Source organism: Artibeus jamaicensis, unplaced genomic scaffold (genome assembly GCF_021234435.1).
Source record: "Artibeus jamaicensis isolate MK-2021 breed Jamaican fruit bat unplaced genomic scaffold, CSHL_Jam_final scaffold_1964, whole genome shotgun sequence".
Lineage (NCBI taxonomy): Eukaryota > Metazoa > Chordata > Mammalia > Chiroptera > Phyllostomidae > Artibeus > Artibeus jamaicensis.
In genome coordinates, this window is record NW_026522030.1 from 33,759,924 (window position 1) to 33,787,282 (window position 27,359).

Below are 27,359 nucleotides of genomic sequence, written 5' to 3' on the forward strand. Positions count from 1 at the left end.
ATCTTCTTTTTCTTAGATAAGTCCCTTTAACATTTCATATAATAAGGGCTTGATGATGGTAAACTCCTTGAATTTGATCTTATCTGAGAAGCACTTTACTTGTCCTTCCATTCTAAATGAAAGTTTGGCTGGATAGAGCAGCCCTGGTTATAGGTCTTTGGATTTCATGACTTGGAATACTTCTTTCCAGCCCCTTCTTGCCTGTAAGGTCTCTTTTGAGAAATCCACTGACAGTCTGATGGGAACTCCTCTGTAGGTGACTGTTCCCTTATCTCTTGCTGCTTCTAGGATTCTCTCCTTCATTTTAATCTTGGCTAATGTAATTATGATGTGCCTTGGTGTGTTCCTTCTTGGGTCCAACTTCTTTGGGACTCTCTGAGCTTCCTGGATTTCCTGGAAGTCTATTTCCTTTTCCAGATTGGGAAGTTCTCTTTTATTATTTATTCAAATAAGTTTTCCACTGCTGGCTGTTCCTCTTCCCCTTCTGGTACCCCTATAATTTGGATGTTGGGATGTTTAAAGATATCCTGAAGGTTCCTAAGCCTCTCCTCATTTTTTTGAATTCTTGTTTCTTCATTCTTTTCTGTTTGGTCATTGTTTTCGTCCTTCTGGCCCACTCCTTTGATGTGAGTCCCAGTTTCCTTTCCATTACTATTGGTTTCCTGTGCATTTCCCTTCATTTCAATTAGTTTAGCCTTCATATATTCCTCTAATTTGTGACTAAAATCAACCAGTTCTGTGAGCATCCTGATCACCAGTGTTTTGAACTGTGCATCTGAAAGTTTGGCTATTTCTTTGTCACTTAGATTTATTGGCTCTGGGGCTCCGAGTTGTTCTTGAGCCATGTTTTGATCTGTTTGTGCCTGTTATGTATGAGGAGTGGAGCCTTAGGTGTTCACTAGGGCAGGGCCACCCGGGTCGCTGGTTTGTGATGCAGTATGTGGGGGCGGGGTCAGAGAGGGACAATGGCAGTCCCCTCTGCTGCTTCCTGCCTCTGGGGTCTGCGCGGTGTCTCACTGCTAGCTCCTTCATTGGTTTATCTGCTTGCGAATGTGTGACCATGGTCAGCCCTCAGTGGGTCCGCCCCCTACTCCACACCTGGGATCTGCCCATGGCTGCTGGTGCGCCCAGGTCAGTCAGGTGGATCTTTCCTGTCAAACCCCGCTCTGCTGCTGGCTCTTCTCCTTTTACCAGTTTGGCTGAAGGGTTTGTTGTTGTCAGACTTCCATATAGTTCAATTTTCTGTGGTTTGGCTGCATTTTTGTTGCTAAAACTTTGTTGTTTTTAAACTTGGTTGTGCGAGAAGGTATAGTGTGTCCACCTATGCCTCCATCTTGGCAGAAGTCCTGTTTCTGGTTTTAAGATAACCCAATTGCAAAACTATCATGTATGACTTTCTATAGCTATTTTGGAAATTATTTTCTCTTACTAATTTTGGTTGTAAATTTCTCCATGTTTTCATCTTGCTGCTCACCGAGGAAACTGGTCTTAATTTAACTCTTAAATTTCAGGGATGTGCCTTTTTATGAAATAGTGCTCTAAGCTTTGTAGAAAAAAAATCTGGTCCAATCTATTCAACCATATTCATAATCTAAATATATTTTACCTAATCCTCCTCCTCAAGTGTCTCCCAACAGAAACTGTGATGATAGAATGTCCTTTGTGCTGCCCAGTAAGACAGCCACAAGCCACAAGGGCTATTGAGCACTTGAAATATAACTAGTGTGACTTAAAAACTGGATTTTAAACTTTATTTAATTTTAATTAACCTTGTAGGTTTAAATAATGACATGTGAAAACCATACTGAATAATGACATCCTGAATGAGCAGACGAATCTGTGACACCTGTCCTTGCAGGACAGCTTCTATTTTTTCACAGAGGCACGTTGTTGGGAACCTTACACCTGGCTTCTAGCTAAAAACATTGCATTGATTACAGGAACCTGTGCGCTCCACAAGCCAATCGGCTACAGGTACATGAGGTGTGCATGCGCTCCACAAGCCAATCAGCTACAGGCACATGAGGTGTCCACGAGTACCAGTTGCACCCAAGTAATCAATAAGCGGGCCCTTCTTTGTCTCAAGCTAGCCAATAGCAAGCAACCTAATCTCTCCCCCCCCCTATATATATATACCCAGTTCGGAAAAATAAAGTTTGCAGCTTGATCAGAATCTTTTGTCTTGCTGCCATTCTTCGCGCCTCTTGTCCCCCCAACTCATTTGTTCTAGGTAGGTGGTCGAGCCCCAGTTGATTGCTCCGCAGGCCGGAACAGCACGTCACTAATGGGACACACACTTGACTACTGAAAGGTAAGTGCTATACTTTTTTTTGGAGCCCAATATCTTCCTACTGATGCTAAACATCTTTCTTTCTTTTTTTTGTTGTACAATTGGAAACAGTTTACAACAATATGGAAGATTCCAGCAACTAACATTCTTGAAGAATCTAGTTAAAAGGAAAAAGAAGTCAGATAGTGGAGAAGATGCAGTGGGTATATACATGGTGTTAATTCACACACACTTACACATACATACCTTCACCTTATTATACATATAAATACATACATATGTATTACCAGTAGATTTGACCTATAAGTCTTTGCCTAAGCCAAGTTTGAACAAATTTGTTATTGCCAAGCTTGTCATCTGTTCCTATATTTGCCATGGCTAATAAACCACCATAGAAGTGGCAGTCAGGAGAGAATGAAGGGCTGGTGATTTCAACAGTTAAATCTAACAATCTACTGGTACCATGTTATTTTAGTAACCAGGTGTGGTGGAGTAAGCATTCTTAGAGCCAGGCATAACTGACAGAAAGAAAATGCAAATATCAAAATGAACATGCTACTTATGGCTGAGGGAAAGTGGGTGTAATGTATGCACAAAGAAGTTATGTGTGAGAACAGTTTACCCTGGCTACTGGCACTACTGCTAAAACACTTCGAAAATATTTGTTTAATTAGTAGAGGCAGTTATAATAAATTAGTGGCAGGAGAAACACCATCTCTTTCTTGCATCCTTTCTAGACATAGCTAATCAATGATCATTTTAGGGCTTTCCAGTTCGTTAATACCACACATGAGGCATTACTTATTAATAGGAGATAAAAACTTATTTAACTTCCCTGGTGTTAGTATGATTTATTTGGTATAAATTATCCTTTATAATCAAGGTTCAGACCAAACTTCCAGTATATAACATAGTAAAGAAGAATTTGTTTTCCCTTAAAGAGAATCTTTATTTCCCCTTCTGCTGGAGCCCCTTCTCCCCATTCCCAACCACCACACCCATTCTTGAGCACTTCTTACTATTAGTTTGACATAAGACATGCTTAGGAGGCATTTTGGAGGTTATTCCTGGCAATCTCAGGATGGTCTCTGAACTGAATATTAAGATGGACCATATCCTTAATCCCCAGCATCCTCAGACAGTGTATTGCTTTTACTTGCATAGAGATTTATATGCTGCAGTAAATTTCTTCCCCCTTGAAAACAGATTGTGGCTCTATCTGTTGAGTGCCCTCCCCTCCCTCAACACATTTCTTTTATGTCTCAGGATTCAGACAATATTCTTTTGTGGGCTGATGTCACTGATTCTGCCTGGGACCAAATGCCCATCCCTTGCTCATGATTCTGTTCACCAGCAGAGACCTGCAAAAGCTGCACTCCCAAAAGAAATATTTCCTTTTATTGTAGGAAGAAGTGATAAATACAAGTACCCATTGGCTTATTCTTTTTGAACAATTATTAATGTGGCTTTTCAGGTACTGCCAATTAATATGTTGCCTCTTATATTGTAGAAACAAAGTACAAAATTATTAACTCAAATTTCCTAAAATATTACTAAATAAATCTTAACTCCATTTTCCAATTCTTCACTTTAATTATGTGGAAGTACACAGTGCTATAAGTTTACCCTCGTAGTAAATTTATGTGGTTAACAAGTCTAGAAAAACAAATAAAATATCACTTAGGTGAAAAATTTATCACTTAGAAAAATTTTGAAAACTGACACCTTTGCATCTTTGGAAACTACCTGTAAACTAAAGGGCTCAAGGTCATATTCCTCTTCTTTTTTTTTTTCCAGATTTATCTCACAGATGTACTTTCATGCAAGACGGGTTTAGATGGGTTGAGAATTAGAGAAAAGATAAACCAAGATTCAAGATATAACTATTTGGAGAATGCAAACCAAGAAGTAAGTAGTTTATGTGCCTAGATATCAAGATGTATGTGGAGGTGAATTTATGCAAATGACTAAAAGGTCCATGTTTAATTTAATAACTCATAAAATACCTCTATACTAAGATAGAGTACATGCAAATTATCCAATCTTTAAAAAATCTGGAAGCATTTATTTTCTCTTTTTTGATGGCGGTGGGTCCACACTGCATTGAACTTCAGTAGAGGCAGTGTGACCACAGTGCTTCATATAAAAAGGACAAGTATCAGGGGCACTGTCTGTGTCTCAGGCACTAGGAAAAAGGGAATGCTATGGTTCATTAAACAAACATTTAAGTGCCTGCTTTTAACCAGACCCCGAGGATACAGTAGGAATAGGACAGAAATGGCCCCAAGACTTGGGGCTGATCACAATCTGATACAGGAGTGCTGTGGCCAATGGCAGTGGGGAAATAAGTAGTTTAGATGAATGCTTAAAAATGGAAGAAAAGCTGTTTGAAAATCTCTGTTTTTTATTTTCCCTCTTTTATTAATCTAAGAAGTTCTTTGTTGAGTCCAGCCACCCATTTGGGTGTGAAGATAGGTGCACACTTGAGTCATACTCTGAGAAGGACACTGCCTACACAGCCCTTCTAAGACTTGGACTGCTGCAGTCATGTTTGGGATCTTTGGCATCACTCAGAAGAGTCTATATCCTTATCTGAATAGCTGTTACCAGCAAGTGGAGCTTCTGGGCTTCCTATAGAAACACATTCTCATCCTTAGCAACTCTACATACTGAGCAACTTGTGGAGTCTGACTTACCGAAGCAAACAAATGGTTCCAGTTCCCTAGGGCTTTCCAGTTTTAGCTCTGAAAATCTCATGTCCCAGGAAGCCAAACCTTCATCTGCAGGCAAATCTGGACAGCTGGTCATCTCTCAGTCTAGGCCTATGTGACTCTCACCTAACCTAGTTAGCACAGGTTGCTCCACAAGCTACAGTAAAGCCTTTTCTTTGCATTTCATAAGTGATACTATATTTTATATGTTCTTACTTTTCCTTGTAATGCACTACAAGCACATGCTTTTTCTCTTCTTATCTCCAATTCCCTTTGTCTAGAATTCTTCCAGCAGCTTAAATAGACTCCAACAAAGCATCCTTTATGTAAGAAGTAGGAAACCTTTATGTAAGAAGTAGGAAGGCAATGCCTTACCATCTCTTGACATTCCTAGGGCAAGACACTTCTGCAGTCGGCAGTGTTGGCAACGGTTTCTGTTGGTTCTGTCAATTAAACAGTTTCTCTGCCTTGGGCAGGAGTAAGAGGCATTGTTCTGCTGGCTCCTCCTAAAGAATCCCTAGAGGGAAAAAAAGAATGGGAGAAAAATAGATTTATAAGGATGGAAACAGAGACCATTAACATATACGTCTGCTATATTTTCTGTAGTGAATGTAACTGAATTTAGTTTTTAAAATTCCTTGGCTATCTCCCCTGGGACAGCTTACAGATATTTCTACTAGGAAAAATACACTATGTACAGAGATATGATGGTATTATTCATTCATTCATTCATTCAATGTCTATTAATGATGTTTGCAAGCTATGCTGTTCTATGTGAAGAAAAGTAGAACAGAGTTCCTGCCCCAAACAACAGTGAGAAGGGAGTGGCAGAAAGAATTGTCACTGTAAGCTAAATATGACAAAACTTGATGGGAACTATAACACAGGCTGATGTCAAGTGCTGTGGGTTGAGGGACTCGGGCTATTGGTCGCAATGGTAGTACGGAAGAGTTTGGGCTCAGTATGTGCTGCTATTTTAGTTTTTAAGATGCATTTTTGCTGATTTGAAAATTTTTGAATTTGGACAGAATACATCTGGGAATTTGGTTTTTGAACCACTGATGTACCTTATAATCATCTCATGTTTGAATAAGAGAATATGGTATATAAACTGTTCAATAAAAAATAAGCAGTAAGTGAAAGCTGAATTACTGCTTTATGCTTGGCCTCAGGCTATGGTGATGCAGGAGGTTTTCTTATAAATAAGTTTGGGTCGTTTCAGTACAAAATGAACTTCCATAGACCATTTACTTCCCTTCTTAATAAAGCTGCAGCTGAATTTATTATGTTTTTAATCTTTGGATACCCTTTGACTTAATTATCTTACAGAAAACCCTGCTGGGGAAATAAACATTTTCTCCAGAGATATGAATGTATATCACTCACCCATTTAATGTTTCCTTAATTATTCTTTTATTTATTTTTATTTAAAAAAATTTAAAAATGTTGCTGTTGACTTGAGAGAGAGAGAGAGAGAGAAAGAGAGAAAATCATCAATGTGAGAGAGAAACATCCATTGGTTGCCTACCGTAAGTGCCTGACCAGGGGTCAAACCCACAACTTAGGTATGTGCCCTGACCAGGAATTGAAACTGCAACCTTTTGGTGTGTGGGACGTCGCTCCAACCAACTGAGCCACATACATGAAGGCCCCTAATCATTCTTTACTCTTGAATCGTGATACAGCAAAAGAGCAAAGTGCTATGAGCAAAGTGGTAGTCTACAGATTTACCGAGATAAATTTTAGGAAAAGATAAGCTACAGTAACATCTTTTGCCTGAGGAAGACTAGAAAATTTCTAGGTGTTAAGCCCAATATGAATCTTGTTGAGAGGCCTGGAATAGGTCACTAGACTTCCTTTAAATAGCTTCTGTGTTTCCTCAACTATCAATAAGAGATAGATAAAGTGGGGCTGAGACTAAGGTGAGGCTAGAGAGGCAATCACCTTGGACATAAAATTTTAGGGTTGCCAAGAGACTTGGTAATCTGGATAAGTAATATTTTAACAGGATATGTTAAAAATCAACACTAACACAAAAACTCCCAGGAGTTTAAATAAAGACAGGACTAAGATTAGTACTTTTCCTTTGTTTCAAATTCCCATATGGTTCAGCTTGGTAATGTGAAGAGAGCTCGGCTGACCTTGTGCAGAAGCTCAGAAATGGATATGTAGCCAAGTGTCTTCTTAAAGACAAAGAGCTCCAACTGGTTTATTGTTGTAAGCCCCAAGCCACTCAACAACAAACATTAGTTTCATCTCCATAAATACATGTGTATTATTTATGTAATGGACCAGTGATGGTAGAATGTGATATTTGGTTGTCCAGGTCTAATGAATTCATGGAGCCCCTTAAAATAGAGATTACTTCCAACCAAGCCCCCAGGGATCGAAATGATATATTTCACATACCACAAAAGCTGTCAGAAAGCATAACCTCAGTCCATTCGTACTGATTAAAGATAATCAGGAATTTACATTTTAGGAAAGAAGTGGGTAATTTTTAGTCTTTGAATACTCTAGTGTCACTTACTTAACACAAGAACTGACAGAAAAGACTTTTCTGAAGTCATAGCTACAGCCCTAATTTAAGGCCAATTTGACATTAATTATGAGGCATTACTTGCTTATCTATTGCTCATTATTGCATATGAGGTATTTGGCACATAAAAGAAATTGTTTCAGATTTTATTGAATGACTAGAAATTTGAGCAAATGCACCAGCTGAACTGATGTTATTTAAAACAGGTCGTTGATGCTGACTGGAAAACCGCAGGACGAAAATTCAGAGCTGGATACAAAATGTGCTGAAATTGACATCTTACTCTAAACAGAATTTCCTGAGCTTACTCTTGGGAGGAAAATGTAGCATATTTACAAATGTGGGTTTTTCCATGAAATTCAAAAAAGTGTGGAATACAATGTCATTTTGACTAAAATCTCAGAGTATGCCTCAGAATAACAGTGTAATTTCTTTGGCTGTGGGTTCCTCCTTTAAATAGAAAGATGACAGGAGCCAAAGCCCTTGTCCCTGGCTATTGACCTGTTGGAATGTATTTTTTCAGTAGTTACATCTTTTGGAAATTACTGTTTTAAATGCTTTGCTCCTTAACATGAACATATCCTCATCTTTTGAAATCAGATATTTTCCAATAGAGCTTATGCAGTAAAAGAAAATACATCTCCACTTTGATATTAGTCTAAAAAGCAATTAGATTATATGGGTGTGTGTTTTTGGATCCTTTGTAAACCAGACCAGAGCTCTTAAAATTGCTTAATAAACCAACCCAGTGGTGGAAATGCTTTCACTGAAGAGAGTTCTGATTCTAAAATTATTATTGTTTACAAAGAAAATTACTTGCCCAGCAGTAATAACGTATTCTGGGAGGGTGAAAAATTTCTGATTTGTAATTTTGCTTTATTGTTTCTTTTGACATGTTGAATAAATTATATTGAGGTGGATAACATGCAATTCTTACCTGTGGGTCTGCAGACAAACAGAGTGAAAGGCACATTTCATGATGTTCAAATACGGATTATTGCAAATCACTTCTGAAGCAGGTCAGTATATTGATGGGTTAGCATGTTAATAATGGAATTCTCCCCTCACTGCACCCTTCTCCAATGTTATTTTCATTCATTTCTTTTTCTTTTCTTCCCTCCAGTTTTAGTTCTAGGAATCATGCTGTTTGAAGACTGGGATAAGACTGCCAATTTTTTCACATAGCACTACTGAAGTCTTAAGATCAAGGTTGGTTCTCAGAATCTATGATTGTGCTATATCTCTTTCAGTTTACTAACCTTAAATTAATGATTTAACCTCTTGCATTTTTGATCACAAATATAACTGCTTTTACCAGCAACTTTGCCAGCACATCTCTTTTCCCTACCAGACCACAGCTGCATTGTATTTACTCTGGTTACACAGTGCCTTTTAAAATTAATTGTAGAACTGTTTTTATTTGCCTGTTGATACTTAGTCACTTGCACTTTTTTCCTTCTAAAGATTAACTTAACAAATTTACTGTTAAGTTTTAAATTTCTCTGATTTTAGATTAGGTCTATGTTAATTACTATCCTTTTAACTTTTTCCTTCCTATCTATCTATCTATCTATCTATCTATCTATCTATCTATCTATCTATCTACCTACCTATCATCTATCTCAGCTTTGTACTTTAAAAGCAACTTGCCCATAGGCATTCATTTGCTTTGGAAGGACTGACTGGCTCCGTCCTGGAGGGAACAATGAACCCAGAATGAAAAAGCCGGTATGTTGGCCATGTCCTCTCACTAGCTCCGTGACATTGGCCAAATAACATAATCTTGTTTATGCCTCAGGATCTCATTGAAAAATGAGCAGCTTGGGCAGGTGTTTTTCAATTAATTTACAGATTATCTGGTCTATTTCTAACATGTTATGCTTTCAGTTTTTTTTTTCTTAATTTTTCTGGAATGTGAGCATAAAGGATGGTCATGTGCATATTACAGCTGTTACTTTGCCTTTTTGCTCAAGCAGATAAATAAATATAGGCCGATTAGATTACAATCTTTATTATTAAAAAATATTTATTTACTTATTTATTTATTTATAGACCGAGGAGAAGGGAGGAGAAAAAGAGGGAGAGAAACATTAAGGTGGGATTGCATCTCATGTGATCTTTATTGGGGACCTGGCTTGCAATCCAGGCATGTACCCTGACTGGGAATCCAACCTGTGAACCTTTGACTCTTTGGTTCACAGGCCTGCATTCCATCCACTGAGCCACACCAGCTGGGGAATTTAACCTATAGTTCCTACATATAGGAATAAATGCCTAGAGTTTACTGGAGACAATACTGCTAAAAAGGCAAGAGTCAGCACTTATATCTCTGTAAATGTGAATAATTCAAGCTTTTACATAACAATCCATTTTCAAGCATCTGCAGACCATTTAGTTAGACTATAGCAAAAAGGTGAAAGGCCAAGGCATGGAAAATCAACCCACCCGGCCATCAAGCAAGAATTCCTGATGTCAGCAGCAGATGCAAGAATCCTACAGCAGGCCTTCTTTAAAAAGGTGTCACCGCATGCACCGAGAGGCACACGGATGCCTGAGGCAAACATGGATGCTGGGGGCAGTACTGTGTCAAAGTCCCATACCTTGCAGCCTTCACACGTGATGACTCCGTAGTGGATCCCGGAGGACTTATCGCCACAAATTTTGCATGGTATCACTTCAATTTGTGCTGAAAAGGAAAAACAGGCATTTTGAGCTCACAGAGTTTTCTTCTTTCTTTTACCCTTCTACCTCCCTCTCCACTTGTCCCTGTAGGACTTTAGTGTTTAAAGACACTGGGGTGGGGTATGGGTATGGTGTGAGGTCATCCAGTCCCATTTAAATGGCCTCCTGAAGCTCTTCTAATTAAAAGGGAGTCCATCTTGTTTGCCTTTTTCAAAAAAAAAAAAAAAAAAGAGCCAGAGACCAGAAGTTTTATAAATTTTGCCTTCATCATTTTATCCTTCATAACCTTGACCTGGAAATAATGTGATTCAAAAATCCCTGGGACCTGAGACTTCATTTTTTTAATTTTAAATTTCAAGCATTGTCATGGAGAGTTATCACTTTGCCTTATTTCAATAATTTTTAAAATAGGTAAATAAAAGCAAAACTGGAGCAGGTGGTGGTGACTTTTTATTGGGTTGACCAAAAAGCTCATTTTGTCTTTTCTGTACGATGGCTCTAGTAGTGCTTAGTTTTCTTTAACTTCATTGAAAACAATTTTGTTAGATTGTATTGTGACAGCTGTTATATCAGTGTGCATTTCAAAAAAGGCATCAAAATTGGTGAATTTTCATGCAGCCATTTTAATATTGAAGATGGAAGAAGATACACAACACTTTTGGCATATTATGCTTTATTATTTCAAGAAAGGTAAAAACACAACTGAAATGCAAGAAAAGATTTGTGCAGTGTTTGGAGAAGATGTGGTGACTGATCAAATGTGTCAAAAGTGGTTTGAATGTGTCAAAAATTATTTTGGCTAAATAATTCTTGGCTGGCTGATGCATTGGGAGATGTTAAGCAGCACCCCTGGTTTCTACCCACTAGAATCCAATAATAGGACATATCCAACCTACTCAAAATATTCAAATCAATAAAGTTACTGGTATAAATAAAAAATGTGTCTTTTATTCTATGGGAAAAACTAAATGAACTTTTTGGCTAACCCAGTAAATTATGTGGCTAAATGTTTACTTGTGAAAATACCAGTGATAAATCAGTCAAATATTTATTGAGCATACCCTATATATCCACTAAAATAATAAATGTTGCTTTCATAAAATATGATATACTAATGATACCAATAGTCTAATTACTAACACACAATTAATACATAGAGAAATCAGAGAAAGAAATGATAAAGCATGTGAGTACTAACTACAACTTTGGTAGGAACTGAAATAGTTTCACTGGAAATGAAGACAGCTTGGTTGGTTTTGAAGATTGCATATAATTTAGTTAGGCTGAAGAGAAGGGCAAAGGGCATTTTGGCAAGTTGTATAGAATGAAGGAGGTCTGGAATGATGTGGTTTGTAATCATTGAGACAATCAATGTGGCTCTAATGGGAACTGGGGCCATATGATCAGATAGAGGACATGATATCAGATTGTGGAGCCACTGAGAGGCAGAGGATTTTCAGCTGATACCACTGGGCATAATGAATCAAGGAAGTAAAACAGGCAGAAGAGATGAAAGTGGTGTTTTGGGTACCTTACGAAGGTGAGTTCAGCAGGCTAACCAGAAACATGTAGAAGACCAACTAAAAGGCCACGCCTAGCCTGGGTGTTAGGAGATAAAAGTGGGGATCACATTGGTAGCAGGGTAAATGGAGAGGAAAAGGCAAATAGGAATATAGTTCAAAGGTAGAGCTGAGAAGATAAATGCTAGAAAGGATGCAGAGGCAGAAATTGAAGAAGATGGTTTCTGAATCGGAGAGAGATTAAGTAGTAGGCTTGACAATAATGGGGCTGTCAGTTAGGCAACCACTCTGTGGATTACGGTGGGGCATGGGATTTCCATTTTGCATGGGTGTACTTTGGTGTGATATCTTATAGGCACCAGTATATAGACCTTGGAAAGATGATTTTAAGTCACCAGCATCAAGGTTATGGATGAATTCATTAGATAAACTTTACTTATATTGTAGAATTATAATTCCTATGCTTCTGAAAGTATTCTAAGTGTTGTTAAAATTATACGCATTAGAAAGATTTGCTTTTCCCAATCAATTTAAAATGCAAAATATGCTTCAAAATGCTTTGTATATCAGGGTGCCACTTGGATGCTTTTCTACAGTTTCGTAACCCTTAAATATACAAACAAATGAATGCAAGACATAACCCTATATTTTTTCTATAAAGTATATAATGTATAAAAATATTTTCTATATTTTTATACATTAAAAAAGATAACACTTTGCTTTGGGAGCACATTAAATTTTTGAAATTAAATATTTCATAGTGGGTTTATCTTTCTAAGTGAAAAATATAGTGTTATATTCTATGAGAAAACTGAGGATGGAGGTGGTTAATAATGCCCTTGAGTTGACTTGAGAGATGAAAGCCAGAAATTAGCTAAGTTTCTTGGTACTTTATTTAGTAACCCTTTGTCTTCCTCCCACAAAGATAAAGTATGAATATAAGTTTGAATTCCTATATTATCCCAGGAGCACTGGCTATAGAGATAATGAAAAATAAATTAGAAGAGACAAAGTCAGCTAAAATACTTATCCAACTATTTCTATTTGCTTCTATTCTTTTAGCTTTTAGATTACATTAACTAGTATTTGTTTTCAAGATTTTGTGATGTGAAAAAAAATGAGAAATTCGATGTTATTCTATTCTGTTCTCTTCTCCTTGATTTCATGGCAAAGATAAAATCTCTGATCTTGTGTTCTGTTTACAAAGCTTAGCTGACAAACTTCATAGATTTGTGAGGATTAAATGAGATGTTTTCTGTAGAAGTGCCTTGTAAATAGAGTTACAAAATGTCAGTCTTCATCATTGTCATCAGCATTGTTGTTAACTGGTGTTTCAAATTTTTTGGACAAGCAATTGAAACCATATTATTATTACTTTATTAAAAATCTTATTTTAAAAATACGAAATGAATGAAACTATAGGTTATTTTTTCAAGTGATAAACTTTCAAATAGTAACTTCTTTGCAACGATTACAAAACTAAGAATCCCAGGTATCCACTGTACAGTTGTTAGGCTTATATGATATTAAGTCAGAGGGGCTCTTTGCATAAATTACTCCCCAGGGAGTAACTTACAAGTGAGGAGAATCTGCTTCAATAAGTTCTTAATTATAAAATGATCTAACTCTAAAGGAAATGAAACAGAGGTAATTTGCCCCCTGGGATGTAGAAGATGTTTTTGAAAGCCACGAAGGTTATCTCATAAACTTCGGAAATACAAAGGAGATAAGAAATGATTCAATAGAGGATCTGCATATTTATACATATTTATAATCCTAGCTCAACATGCAATCTTGAAGAACCATAAACACTGTAACAGTATTTTTAAAGAGAAAGAAACTGCTTAACAGGGTCTGTGTGTGTTGCTGTGTGCAGGAAGGGATTACTGGTTTGGAAAACCTATGGTCATTTTTACTTATTATGGCAGAATACACCATCTGAGGTTTATTACAGATGAAGATAAACTTAAATAATTTAAAGTACAAATCCTTTTCTCTTACTTAAAATGAACTGCTTCTGAGTTACAACTTCTTAATTCATGCTCTGTATTGTATAAAGCACATCTTCAAGAGAGAGTATTTCAGACACTGAGTAGGACAACAGGTCATGTGATCGCTTGTATATTTGCCATTTATAAATCTCTTCCACTGCATGGGCCATACTCTCTTGTGCAATTGCCTTGCAGTAAGTACAGATCTGGAGACATGCTGTCTATCATGATTTCAGACTGAACATCTAGGAGGAATTCAGTGGCTTGGACCTCACCAGCTGTTACAATGATGGTGTGATAAGGAAACTAAGGAGGGAGTTCAACTTTTGTACTTTTGCTTGGCTCATGGATTAATTAAAAAATAGCATTCTCTGAGAAACAAACATGAGGAGCTGCAATGCTCTGAGAGATGGTTTGAGATATGCTCCTGATTTTTCAGTTTTTTCATTTTTTTTTATCTTCCTCTCACATATATTTTTTCTATTGGTAATCTTTTTTGAAAACTTTAGTTAAAATTTTATTTACTGATAAACTTTTTAATTTATAAAACCAATCAGATACAGTCCTTTTAAATGATATTCTTATAATGTCAAAGAAAGTCACAAAATTAAAATTCTTTGATGACAATTTATGAAGTACGGTTAATTTAATACTCCATTTTTTGGCAGGCAGATCCTGTTTAACAATTATAGACCAGTCAAAATTTGTCTCTTCTTTGGAGATGTCAGTTCTCTCCTCCCAGCTCCTCCTGAAGGCCTTTCCTTCCTTACAGGCCCTTCCCATGGCACAAAGCCACTATGTGTTGAATTCTTTCTGCTTATCAAAATGTAGGAGGACTGTCCGGAAAAAGTCCAACCATTGTTAATATAACGAGAATGGTTTGTTCAACACCAATGTAAGCTGGCAGCCAAGGAGAGTGGACTGGAATGCACATGTGTGAACAATGGCAACTTCACTGTACTAGTCAGTGGGGACAGTAGATGCTGTTGAGTGAGCATGTGTATACTGTGTGACCATCACATTGAAGATGACTGAGTGAATCTGCATCACATTTTGTGTTAAGCTTGAACATTCCTCCATGGAAACTATTCAGATGATTCAAAAGGCAGCAGCTAGGGGCAACTGGTGATTGGCTGCTTCGCCACAACACGTTCTCATGCATCACATCTTGTGCAGAGTTTTTTGGCAAAACATCAAATCACCCAGGTGACTTAATCCCTCTACAGCCCAGATTTGGTAGCTTGAGACTTCTGACTTTTCCCAAAACTAAAATCACCTTTGAAAGAGAAGGGATTTCAGACCATCAGTAAGATTCAAGAAAATACGACAGGGCAGCTGATGGTGACTGGGAGAAGAGTGTGAGGTCTCAAGGTGCCTACTTTGAGAGGGACTGAGGTATCATTGTCCTAGATACAATGTTTCTTGTGTCTCGTATCCTCTTCAGCTAATTTCTCTATTTTCCATATTACACGACTGGATACTTTCTGAACAGACCTCATACATATCTTTTGTTCTTCTGCCTTAGAGTCAGTCACCTGCTTGTAAAGGCAGGTGTTAAGTTAGATGAACTAATCTAGACAAATGAGTTAACTAGGAAGTGCATCACTTTCATCCATTAAAATATCTTAATTTTTAAAAGGAACCATCAAGAATGGTAGTAATACTGGGATGTTCATGTACTTTTTGTTTGGTACATTTTTACTGCGGGTGCTCTTGTGACTCTCAGTTCCTACCATCCCATCTCTTACAACTCAACCTGACAATTTTTATATTCTGGGCATTTTAAGTCCACTGAGGACAGGGTCCAGGTAATTGTTTTTTAAAAAATGTTTTCCATGGAGCCCAAAAGAGAATTTTTATATCTCTTTAAGGCAGTGGTCCTAAAATTGTTTTTCTTTCCTGTTTTTTTTTTTTTTGTGTGTGTGTGTGTATGAGTGTAAGTACAACCAAGAGACTTATACTCCCTTTTATAAAATAGGCCTTAAGCAATACTGGCTTTTCATATATGGGGTGAGGAGAAAAAATCAGGATCTTGAGATTGGAGTGGATATATACTTCGGAATAGGCTCCCACGCGATTCTGGTATGATATGATAAAGCTCCATTGAGTTTTCAATGAATCAAGTTATTGAGTAGGAATTCTCCATAGCATGTAAACCATCTGTAAAGAAATAAAACCTGGGGACATGGCTAGAATCTGAAAATACTAAGGGGTGACCAGTAATTCTTTCTCTGTTTCCTGACTTTTGCTTTGGGGCCGTACTTGCGGCATCTTTTGTTTTATACTTCCTTCTTCTTTCTTTCCTCAAGGAAAATGAGAGGCATCCACCCAGTCCACAGTAACTCCCACTCCAGGACACTGGGTACGTCTCTTAGTTTCTGTCTCTCAGAATCTTACAGTTATACTACAAGTGGACAGTGAAGGAAATACTCTTAATGTCTGAGTAAGGCGCAATTTCCACATGTAAAAACTTCCAATACATTTGGCCATTTGGTTTATAATCCTTTTGTAGATGGTCTCAGTAATCCAAGTTGCAACTCTTCTTCCCAAATTGTATCTCATCTGTTATTCGTAGCAAATCCAAGTTAAAGTCACTGCCTATAGTATTTCCTTTTTTCACCGGAAGACTGATAACTGTCTACCCCTATCAGGTACAAAATCTTCCAATGCTCCATGACAACAACCCCTAAGGATGAAGCAAGTGTTCCTAAAATCTAGTTCCACCATAACTTTACTTTATCGAAACAACCCTAAGACTGGGGTGGGATGGAAGTGTGGAAACATGAGACCCACTGGAAAAAGTAAGTCTTGGAGCTTTTGCCCTTAAGTGATGCTATACGGTGATTCTAAAAGATTCCTGATGTTGGGTCAGGTTTGTGTTCACCTATATCTCATCAGGTACACAACATCTTAATCCCAGATTCCTGCTTAAATACCAAATATAGTGCACGGAATTCAGTGCACTCTAATTCCTACTAGAATGCCCTCACACCTGTCAGCATTCGGGGTCTCCCTTTCTTCTCGAACTCTTCTCTGTAATATCCTGGGGGATAGTCTGTGTGAGCACTTTGCTCCATTCAGTTGATAGCTTCTAAATGAGCCAAAGATACCATTTATTTTTATAATATTACAATTTCCTAACCTATGTATCATTGGAAACTAGAGTAAAAAAAATTCCTATCACATGTTAAGGGCAAAAATGACTTTTTCAAAGGCATGATTTGTAGGATTATCATGAAGAGAGATGATTTATCTTTTCCATAGGAACTTTTATTCCTGAAGTGTTGTTTGCTTACTCTAACTCCCCAGAAAATTGAAATTATAGAGAATGTAACCTATAATGAACAACAACAGTGATTAGTTTTATCATTAGTGGCAATTACTAATAATAAGTTAAATATCTCCTTTGGAAACAAAGAAAATCAGTTTTATAAATCATAATGGTTTTAAACTCATAATTTACAAATTAATTCCCATTAAGTACATATTGTCCTGTCAAAGTTTTAATTATAATGTGATAATGTGTGTGTAGTTCCTTACATCTTTCAGGTTGAAAGCAGTTAATGTCTTCCCTGACCTCTCACAGTGTGGTCTGAAGACCAGGGGCATGGGCATGACCTGGGAGCATATTAGAAATACAGACTATCAAGACTTATTCAAGACCAATTGAATCAGAATTTGCTGTTTAACAAGCCCCCCAGGACAGCATTCAAGTTTGAGAAGAACTGCTCTGTGATGCCCAGGTAAATTATACTTGTAGCCACCATGAGAAGTGATGAAATTTAAAATTTCTCTGGCACTAGGGGAAATTAAAATCTTCACAGGATTCTGGAAAAGTCTTTTCTGCTATTGTTTTTTAGGCATTTCTTTTTGTTCCAAAGTCAGTAATACAATTGAAGGATTAGTTACAAAAACCCCTGGCCATTAATTGACAAGGCAGAAGAAAGAGAAGCCAGTGTATTCCCAGAAACATCTTGCATTACTGTAACTAACACCCAGTGTCCCAGGTTTCCTTTGCAGATTTAACAATTGTCAGCTGTGCCTGCATCATCTTCATGTTAAAACACCACATGGCACTGTGTCTTCCCTCTTTTGTGGACTGCTCTTGGGGTTGTGGCCACTAGCTCACACTCTGGATTCTCAGGGTGAAAAAGCTTCTCTTGAAAAGATTTTAAAAATAGTTTTTCTATTTTAAAAATGGAATTGCACAAAGTTTTCTTCTTTTGGTGGAGGCAAGGAGGTCAAGCAGTGTTTGAAACAGAAATGAACTCACTTCAGCTATCAGTGTCAATTCTGGAGGCAGATTAGTTAATATGGAGTTGAGTTGTCATCGTGCTAATACTCATCACCTTCCTCTCATCTATCACCATGCTGTCCTTAGACCGGCTACTCACAGTGAGGTTCCTGACCAGCATCATTATCATTATCTGATGCTTGATAGAAATGTAGCACTTAGGTCCTACCCTAGACACACATAATCAAAGTCTTCATTGCAATAATATCTCTGATGCCCATACATGGCAAATTTTGAGAGGATCTGGAAGAGAGAAAGGAAAGGCATGCTACAATTTGACTCTTAGGGTGTCTGCCCCAAACCCCAATGCTCTGTAAAGAGAACTATGCATAAAAAAGAAGACATGCATTCCACTTGTTAGCTATTTTTCCAGTTACAAAAAGAAGAAAACAATGACTTTTGCTTCCATGAAAACCTTGTCTCTCCTTAGTTCCTTAATTTGTTCCTGAGGCTCTTTCTCTAGTCTTCGTTTAGCTGAAACGTTTGACAGGTGGCTTATGTTTACACAACATTACCTTCCCAGAAAAAGAGTGGGGATGAAGGAACTCTACCCACCAGGTCACACGATGATTCAGAGTGACCAGGCAGAGTTCATTCCCTGAGAAAAATTCAAAGAGATAAAAAGTCTCTTTTCAGAAGATAAAAAAATAGAGATTTTTTATGTTAGAAATAAAAATGCATGAAGAGAATGAAGAGACAAGTAATAGACTGAGATAAAAATATTAAAAAACATATAAATAATAAAGGACTTGAAGCCAAAACATTAAAAGAGATCTTTAAATTCAAAGAAATTGGCAAAATATTTAAATCTTTCATCCACCTTGAATTTATTTTTGTTGTAAGTTGAATTTATGTTGTAAGTTGGTGCTCAAATTTCATTCTTTTTTTTTTTTTTCTTTTTTTTTTTTAAAAATATTTTATTTATTTATTTTTCGAGAGAGGGGAAGGGAAGGAGAAAGAGTGGGAGAGAAATATCAATGTATGGTTGCCTCCCATGCGTCCTCTGCTGGGAACCGGCCTGCAACCCAGGCATGTGCCCTGACTGGGAATCGAACCTCGATACTCTGGTTCGCAGGCCCGCGCTCAATCCACTGAGCTACGCCAGCCAGGGCAAATTTCATTCTTTTTCACATAGCTGTCCAGGTCCCCCAACACCATTTGTTGAGGAGGCTATTTTTACTCCATTTTATGTTGCTGCCCCCTTTGTCAAATATTAATTGACCATAGAGACTTGGGTTTATTTCTGGGCTCTCTGTTCTGTTCCATTGGTCTATGTGCCTGTTTTTATGCCAGTACCAGTCTGTTTTGATTACAGTGGCCTTGTAATACAGTAAATGAATGGATAAAAAACTATGGTACATTTATACAATGGAATTCTATGTAGCAGAAAGAAAGAAGGAGCTCCTACCCATTTCAACAGCATGGATGGAACTGGAAAGCATTATGCTGAGTGAAATAAGCCAGGCAGTGAAGGACCAATACCATATGATCTCACCTTTAACAGGAACCTAATCAACAAAATTAACAAACAAGCAAAATATAACCAAAGACATTGAAATAGAGAACAGGCTTATATGCATACTGCTAGATGAAATAAGCCAGCTAGATGAAATAACTATAACTAAATATATAGTTAACAAACTACATATAATTTCAGCTGTATTAAATTCTGGAATAGGCAAAACTATAATGATAGTAAAAAAAATCAGCGGCTGTCATAAGTTCAGGGAAAGGAGGTGGGAGAAATAACTAAAACACAGAGAATTGTTAGGGTAATGCATATATTCTGTATAATAGTGTAATTATGGATAAATGTCTACATATTTGTCAATACCCATAAGGTACAACACAAAGAATGAAACTTACTGTAAACTATGAATTATAGTTAAAATAATATCTCAGTATTGGTTCATTAATTATAACAAATGCATTATACTAATGCAAGTTATTATAAACAAAGGAAATTGTATGTGGGGGTGGGTGGATATACAGAACTCTGCTCAATTATTCTGTAAATATAAAACTGTACTAAAACTTCTATTATTATAAAAAAATTGATTTACACAAAAGTGTTTCTTTGAGATAGTCTCATCTGAGACTGCCTAGCAAAGACAAGGAAGGAGTATTTTAATATCAATTATTCACCAAACATTTGTTTGCTTTAGGGCACAGATATATGCAAAAGCAAGTTTCTGTATTTAAAATGAATACAATGATTATACGGATCTACATAGTCTGAATAACCTAAATACAGGGCAAACTCAATGAATCTGGAAGAGAAAGACATGCTATGTGACCCTGGACAGAACACATTTCGTGGCTGACTTGGGACTGCCAATAGCAATCAAAGCTCAACTACAACAGGAGAGTGTACACATCCAACAGGGTGGGCACACCTTGAGAACCTAGCTTGGGTAATAGAGGAATCAGTGCCACTGGATTCTACAGAACTCCTACTATATTAGGCCACTCTATGAAGCCTGGAAGAAACAGCAGCTCTCCCTAATACATAGAAACAAACACATGGAGGCTGCCAAAATGAGGAGACAAAGAAACATGGCCCCAATGAAAGAGTAAAACAAAAACTCCAGAAAAAGAACTAAACAAGATGGAGACAAGCAATTTACTAGATACAGAGTTCAAAACACTGGTTATAAGGAGGCTCAGTGAACTTGGTTAGAACCTGAACAGCATGAAAAAGATCTACTCAGAAACAAAAGATACACTAACTGAAATAAAAAGCAACTTACAGTGAAAAAACGGTAGAGTGGATGAAGCTGAGAATTAAATCAATGGTTTGGAATATAAGAAAGAAGAAAACCAATTAGAATAGAAAAAAGAAAGAGACTCCCCCCAAAATGAGGGTAGTGTAAGAAGCCTCTGGGACAATGTCAAGCATACCAATGTTTGCATCATAGGGATGCCAGAAGGAGAAGAGAAAGAGCAAGGAATTGGAAACTTATTTGAAAAAGTAATGTCAGAAAACTTTCCTAACTTGGTAAAGTCTAGGAAGAGCAGATAGTCTCAAACAAGATGAACTTAGAAATACCTATAGCAAGACATATAATTAAAATGCCAAAGCTTAAATACAAAGGGAGAATTGTTTAAATTTTATTTACTTATCTTTAGAGGGGAAGGGAAGGAGAGAGGGAGAGAAATATCAATGTATGGTTGCCTCTTGGGTGTCCCCTGATGGGAACTGGCCTGCAACCCAGGCACATGCCCTGACTGGAAATTGAACCATGATCCTTTAGTTTGCAGGCCCCCACTCAATCCACTGAGCTACACCAGCCAGGGCCAAAGGGAGAATGTTTCATCGTTGTTCAATTACAGTTGTCTCCATTTTTCCCCCATTACTCTCCCCTGCCATACCTATCTCCTACCTGTCATATTCAACCCTCCACCCTTTGTCTTTGTCCATGGGTCCTTTATACATGTTCCTTGACTTGACCCTTCCCCTGCAAACACAGAATCTTAAAAACAGCAAAAGAAAAGCAGTTAGTTACTTATGATGGAACTTCCATAAGACTGTCAACTGATTTCTCAAAAGAAACTTGCAGGTTAGAAGGGATTGGCAAGAAATAGGCAAAAGATTAAAAGCAAGGACTTATAACCAAGATTATGCTACCAAGAAAATCTATCATTTAGAATTGAAGGACATATAAATAGCTTCCCAGACAAGAAAAAGCTAAAGAAGTTCATCACCACCAAACTAGTATATGAAATGTTAAAGCATCTTCTTTAAGAAGAAAAAGAAGAAAAAAAGAACAATAAGGTGACAATAAATACTTATCTATCAAAAATTGAATCTAAAAACAAAATAAACACACAGGTTTATTTGTTTTATTTTTTTAAACAAAAGGTATAAAATAACTAGGAATAAGCCTATCCATGGATATAAAAGACCTGTAGTTGGAAAATTATAAGACACTGAAGAAAGAAACTGAAGAAGGCACAAGTAAGTGGAAGTGAATACTGTGTTCATGGATAGAAGGAATTGACATCATTAAAATATTCATACTACCCAAAGCAATTTACAGATTAAACACAATTCCTACCAAGATGCCAATGATATATTTTACAGAACAACAAAATATTTCAAAAATGTATATGGAACCACAAAAGGCCCCATATAGCAATAGCAATCCTGGGAAAGAAGAACAAAGTTAGAGGAATCACTCTACCTAATAACAAACTATACTATAAGACCATAGTAATCAAACCAGCATGGTACTGGCATAAAAACAGACACATAGCTCAATGGAACAGAATAGAGAGCCTAAAAAAAACCACACCTTTATCTTCAATTATTATTTGACAGAGGAAGCAAGCACATACAATGGACTAAAGGCAGTTTATTCAATAAATGGTGCTGGGAAAATTGGACAGATACATGTAGAAAAATGAAACTAGACCACCTTCTTACACCACACACAAATAAATACAAAATGGATCAAAGACTTAAATCTTAGACCCCAAACCATAGAAATCCTGAAGAAAACATAGGCAGTAAAATCTTGCTCATAGAAATTTTTGTTGGATACATCTCTCCAGACAAGGGAAGTAAAAGGAAAAAAATGGACTATATTAAACTAAAAAAGTTTTTGCACAGCAAACAAAATCATGAACAAAATAAAAAGACAACCCACAGAATGGAAGAACATATTTGCTGATTCGTCTGATAAGGCATTAATGTCCAAAATTTATAGAGTACTTACAAAACTGAACACCAAAAAACAAACAAACCAATTAAAAAATGGGCAAAGGACCTGAATAGACATTCCCCAAAGAGGACATATAGATGGCCAATAGACATATGAAAAGATGCTCAACATCACTAATCACCATAGAAATGCAAGTAAAACCCATAATGAGGTACCATCTTACACCTGTCACAACGGCTATCATTAATAAATCAAACAAGTGCTGTTGAGGATGTGGAGAAAGGGGAACTGTTTTTACTCTTGGTGGGAATGCAGACTGGTGCAGCCACTGTGGAAAGCAGTGTGGAAATACTTCAAAACATTAAAAATGGATCTGCGTTTTGACCCAGCAATCCCATTTCTGGTGATTTATCCAAAGGAACCCAAAACACTAATTCAAAAGAACACAAGCACTCCTATTTTCACTGCAACGTTATTCACAATTGCCAAGATATGGAAGCAGCCCAAGTGTCTATCAGTTGATGAGTGGATGAAACAACTATGGAACATTTGCACAGTGGAATAGAACTCAACCATAAAAAAGAAAATCTTACCCTTTGTGATAATATGGATGAACCTAGAGAACATTATGCTAAGTGAAATAAGCCAGTCAGAGAAAGACAAATACCATATGATTTCACTCATATGAATCTAATGAACGTACTGAACTAACAAGGAAAATGGGGACAGACTCATGAATGGAGACCAGGATGGCAGCTTGGAAGTGGAGGTTATCTGGTGGAGGGATTGAGCAAAAAGGAAAAAGAACTCATGGACATGGACAACAGTGTGGTGATTGCTGGGGGAGGGAGTTATCAGGGGGACTAAATGGTAATGGAAACTACAATAAAACTTAAATTTAAAAAAGCAAGGAGAATATAAACACAATAATAGATACAGGGAATGTTTTGATGGTTTCCAGATAGAAGGTGGGTTGGGAGATTGGTAAAAGAAATGAGAAGTGAAATTTGGTAGTTACAGAAGAGTCATGGAGATTTAGAGTACAGCATAGGGAATAGAGTAGCTAAGGAACATGTATGCATGACCCATGGACATGGACAGTGATGTGGGGATCGCTTGTGGGAGTGGGGGGGCTGGATGGAGGTGGGCCATGGGGGAAAATTGGGGCAATTGTAGTAGTATAAACAATAAAATATAATTTAAAAGTAAGTAGTAGCAGAATACTTTTAGAATTATCAAATTTCTGTTCTTTTAGCTATAGTCATGTCAGATTAAACCACATGAAATTGTCACCTTTTTGTGCAAAAGCATAGGCAGCATTGGCAATTTTACATGGTTCAACTTAGTATTACAGTTCACTGTGCTCTAAAATGTGGTTATTATACTATATTGTTTTTCAGGAATACCTGAAAAGACCAATCAATAGGGAAATACTTGATGAATATAAAAATAAAGTCATTAAATAATATGTTTGAAGGTATGTCCTGTTCCAACCTTCCAATTCAAAGGTTGGAACAGGATCACTGATTAAAAACCCACATGCCAAGAAAACCCCAAGTGACTAAAGTTTGGGTGGAAAGCACACAGTACTTCTCATTCTCTTCATTGATAGAAGTGGTAGAGACCATCCCTGAAGTTTCCAGCACTTGTTCAGAAAATATGAAAATAAGATAAACATGTGCCTTTCTTCTGGGTGACAAAGAAAGACAAGTCTTTTGACATGTGTTAAAAAAGAGACAAGATAGGACTACCAGAGAAAGGACAAAAATATATTCTAAAGTATAGTGATCAGAATCTACTTTAAATAACTTTGTTCTTGAAAAGAGGAATCTTGTACAATAAGTGTGACATCGTTCACATGACATACCTGAGTAGATTATTTCTTGCATGAGGATGATGTCCATGTATGATGAGAATGTTAGCACCATATTAACACTTTTTCTTCTTAGTGTACAATAATAATAACTTTATTTAACTGGCTTATCACATCCTACAATTTGCTTAAATGGCCAAAAGCTAAACAATAGTATTTGTCACTCTGTCATATTTATAGACACTTCTGTTTTTTAATATGCCCTTAGCCATGAATGCAACAAATAATTACAAAAACAAAATTTAGAAAGTAGGTGAGATATTTACATGTGTTATGTGCGTGAGAGAGAAAGAGAAAGAGACAGAGAGAGAGAGAAATGGAAAAAGAACAATCACTACCGGTAGCCTCAAAGAATTCCTTTGCCATCAGAGGGTTGATTTAGGGTAAAATAGTGTTGATTTAGGCACTCCAATAGGACATTAGGGAGTTTTCATTTATGGGAAAACATGGACATATAATGGCACTAATGATCATTGTTGAGAACCCAGATTTTAGGAACTCATTTTGTGGATTGTCTTTAAGAGCTTTGATTTTGTTTTTAACATAGACAATGCTACCATAGCAAAATAGATCACAAGTTTCGGCATTAAGAATTACATTATTACATCATTTATATTCTAACAAATTTGCAATTCAGCCCCCATTGCTTCGACATTGAATCTTGAAATAAAAATAAATAGGATTGAAGAGGAAATCTTAATTTTTATTTCATTTCTACAGAAAAGAATGAGTTCAAAGATTGGAGAAAGAGATGTTTGGGTTTAGTTCATTCCTACATAGATGGCCTTTCTCAAAAGAGGGGACACATAGAAATTAAAGGAAGGTATTCTCACCTGCAGAATTAAGATGTCACTCTGGAAGCTCTCTCTTATAACGTCACCCTATGCTACACAACATAGGGCTCTATATCAGCGTAGGCAAAGTTTTAACCACCAAACCCATGTGGAATTATTAGTGCATGGCTACCTCGAAGACTGAAACGCCTGTTCTGCTGATACTGCACACTTTCGCTAAAGAGATTACCAGAATAATCCTAAATATTATAGGACCCAAGCTATCTTATTTTTGAGCTCATCAGATCCAGCATGCTGCACATAATCCCTAACAGCTTTATTCAGTGTTTATGTAAGCTGCCGGTGGAGGGGTTGTATGAACACGGTGACCAAATAGTAAGAATAGATACTGTGATTTTCAAATTAGCAAGCTTTCCCTATTAGCAAGTTTCCTCCTCTTGAGCATGTTTTTTCTACAAGCACAAAATTCATAATCATTGTTTGATAATTTATAATAGCATTTGCATGGAGATGTTTATGGCTGTCCTTTTGTTAGCTGTGTTTCTTATACATTAATTTCTACCAAAGGCATTTTGATGCTACCAGATGGAGTGAATTGGTAGAAGAAAGTGTTCATTTTGTTGTTGTTGGTCATTTCTTGAGAGGTTTGAATTACTTCAAAAGCAGCAGACATATTTATTTTGGGAAAAATAACGATAGAGGAAAAAGACTGGCGAAACCCAGAAATTGCTAAACATAGTGCCAAGTGTTCTACTGTAGAAACCTAACAAAAGCTGTAGCTTTAATATAGAATATTCCTTTTAATGTCAATAACATTTAACTTAATTATCTGCAAAATGCAAAGGCATATTTATTCATGCTGTTCATTAAAAAATGAGTTGTGTGTGTACCCACAAAGACATAAGCTCATAAAATCAAACAATGTGTTTATGTAATTTTATCAGAGAGGGGAAATTCATGGGTTTTTTTGTTTGTTTTTCTTTAATACTGAATCCATGGAGAGAAGAATATTTATGTTCACCTGGTAGCCTCTGCTAATTGTAATTCAAACCCAAAGAGGATTAACCAAATAGACATTAATATGTCCAGTGTTATTAATTTCTAAATAACAACAGCAACAATATGCTGAATAAATCTGTCTGTTGTAAGGCTGACTAGTTGTTTAAAAGCCCCATTAATGTCAGAACTGAGATCTGCTGGCAATCACTTATTTTATGAATAAACTGTTTGGATATATGTATTTTGAAATTAATGAATAATTGTATTGAAATAATGTTCCTTTCTAAAAATACAAGCACAAGGGAGCTCTCAGCACTGTGGGAAAATGTAATTCTAAGTTTATATAATATTTGAAAAAGTTTTAGCTTGATTAGTGACTTTTTTGAACAGTTGTAAGCTTTATGTTTGAAAGAAATAATTATATCAATTTACATTTTAATATTTTCAATTGTTGTTCATTGCTGTGTAGTACTGTCAAAACATGGCAATAAATCATGCATCACATTGCCCTGGGATATTTTAAAAGAAGTGTTCACAGCCTGCCTGTGTTATGAAATAATGTGTGTTTAGGAAACTACCCACTAACTCACACATAAAATATATAAGAGAAAAAAAACCCCACAAACAATCTTATTATGAATCATCATTCAAAAAAATAGAATTTGTTTGAAAACAGATTTCTTACATATGAGAAAGTATCTGGTATAATATATTTTTAAACTAAATTAAAAAAATTAGAAACATCGAAATGATCACAATGATAGTAATGCCAGTGACTAAAATCGAAGCTTCAAAAGGTTGTTCACACTGTTGACTGTGTGTTAGTATAATGTGGCAGGTGACTAATTAAATTTGATCTCAAAGCTTATGCATTCGGTAATTCACTTCCAGATATGATAATATTTATGTATAAATATGTTCTCTAGGGTAAAATAAAGCCTGAGTGACTTTATTATATACATTCTAAAATCAGAAAACATTTCATTGTTCCCACACCTAGTC

At 36.6% G+C, this 27,359-nt stretch overlaps 1 protein-coding gene across 2 annotated transcripts in view; it reads right to left on the reverse strand.

Annotated features, from left to right (window-relative positions):
- The window catches only part of RORB (RAR related orphan receptor B), a 195,679-nt gene that overhangs the window by 51,857 nt on the left and 116,463 nt on the right, over positions 1 to 27,359 (reverse strand). For both annotated transcript variants that reach the window (XM_053656583.1, XM_037140343.2), the window contains exons 2-3: positions 10,141 to 10,226; positions 5,377 to 5,518 (exon numbers count right to left, since the gene is read on the reverse strand). In XM_053656583.1, the coding sequence (XP_053512558.1) occupies positions 5,377 to 5,518; positions 10,141 to 10,226 (228 nt within the window). The remainder of the gene's footprint in view (positions 1 to 5,376; positions 5,519 to 10,140; positions 10,227 to 27,359) is intronic.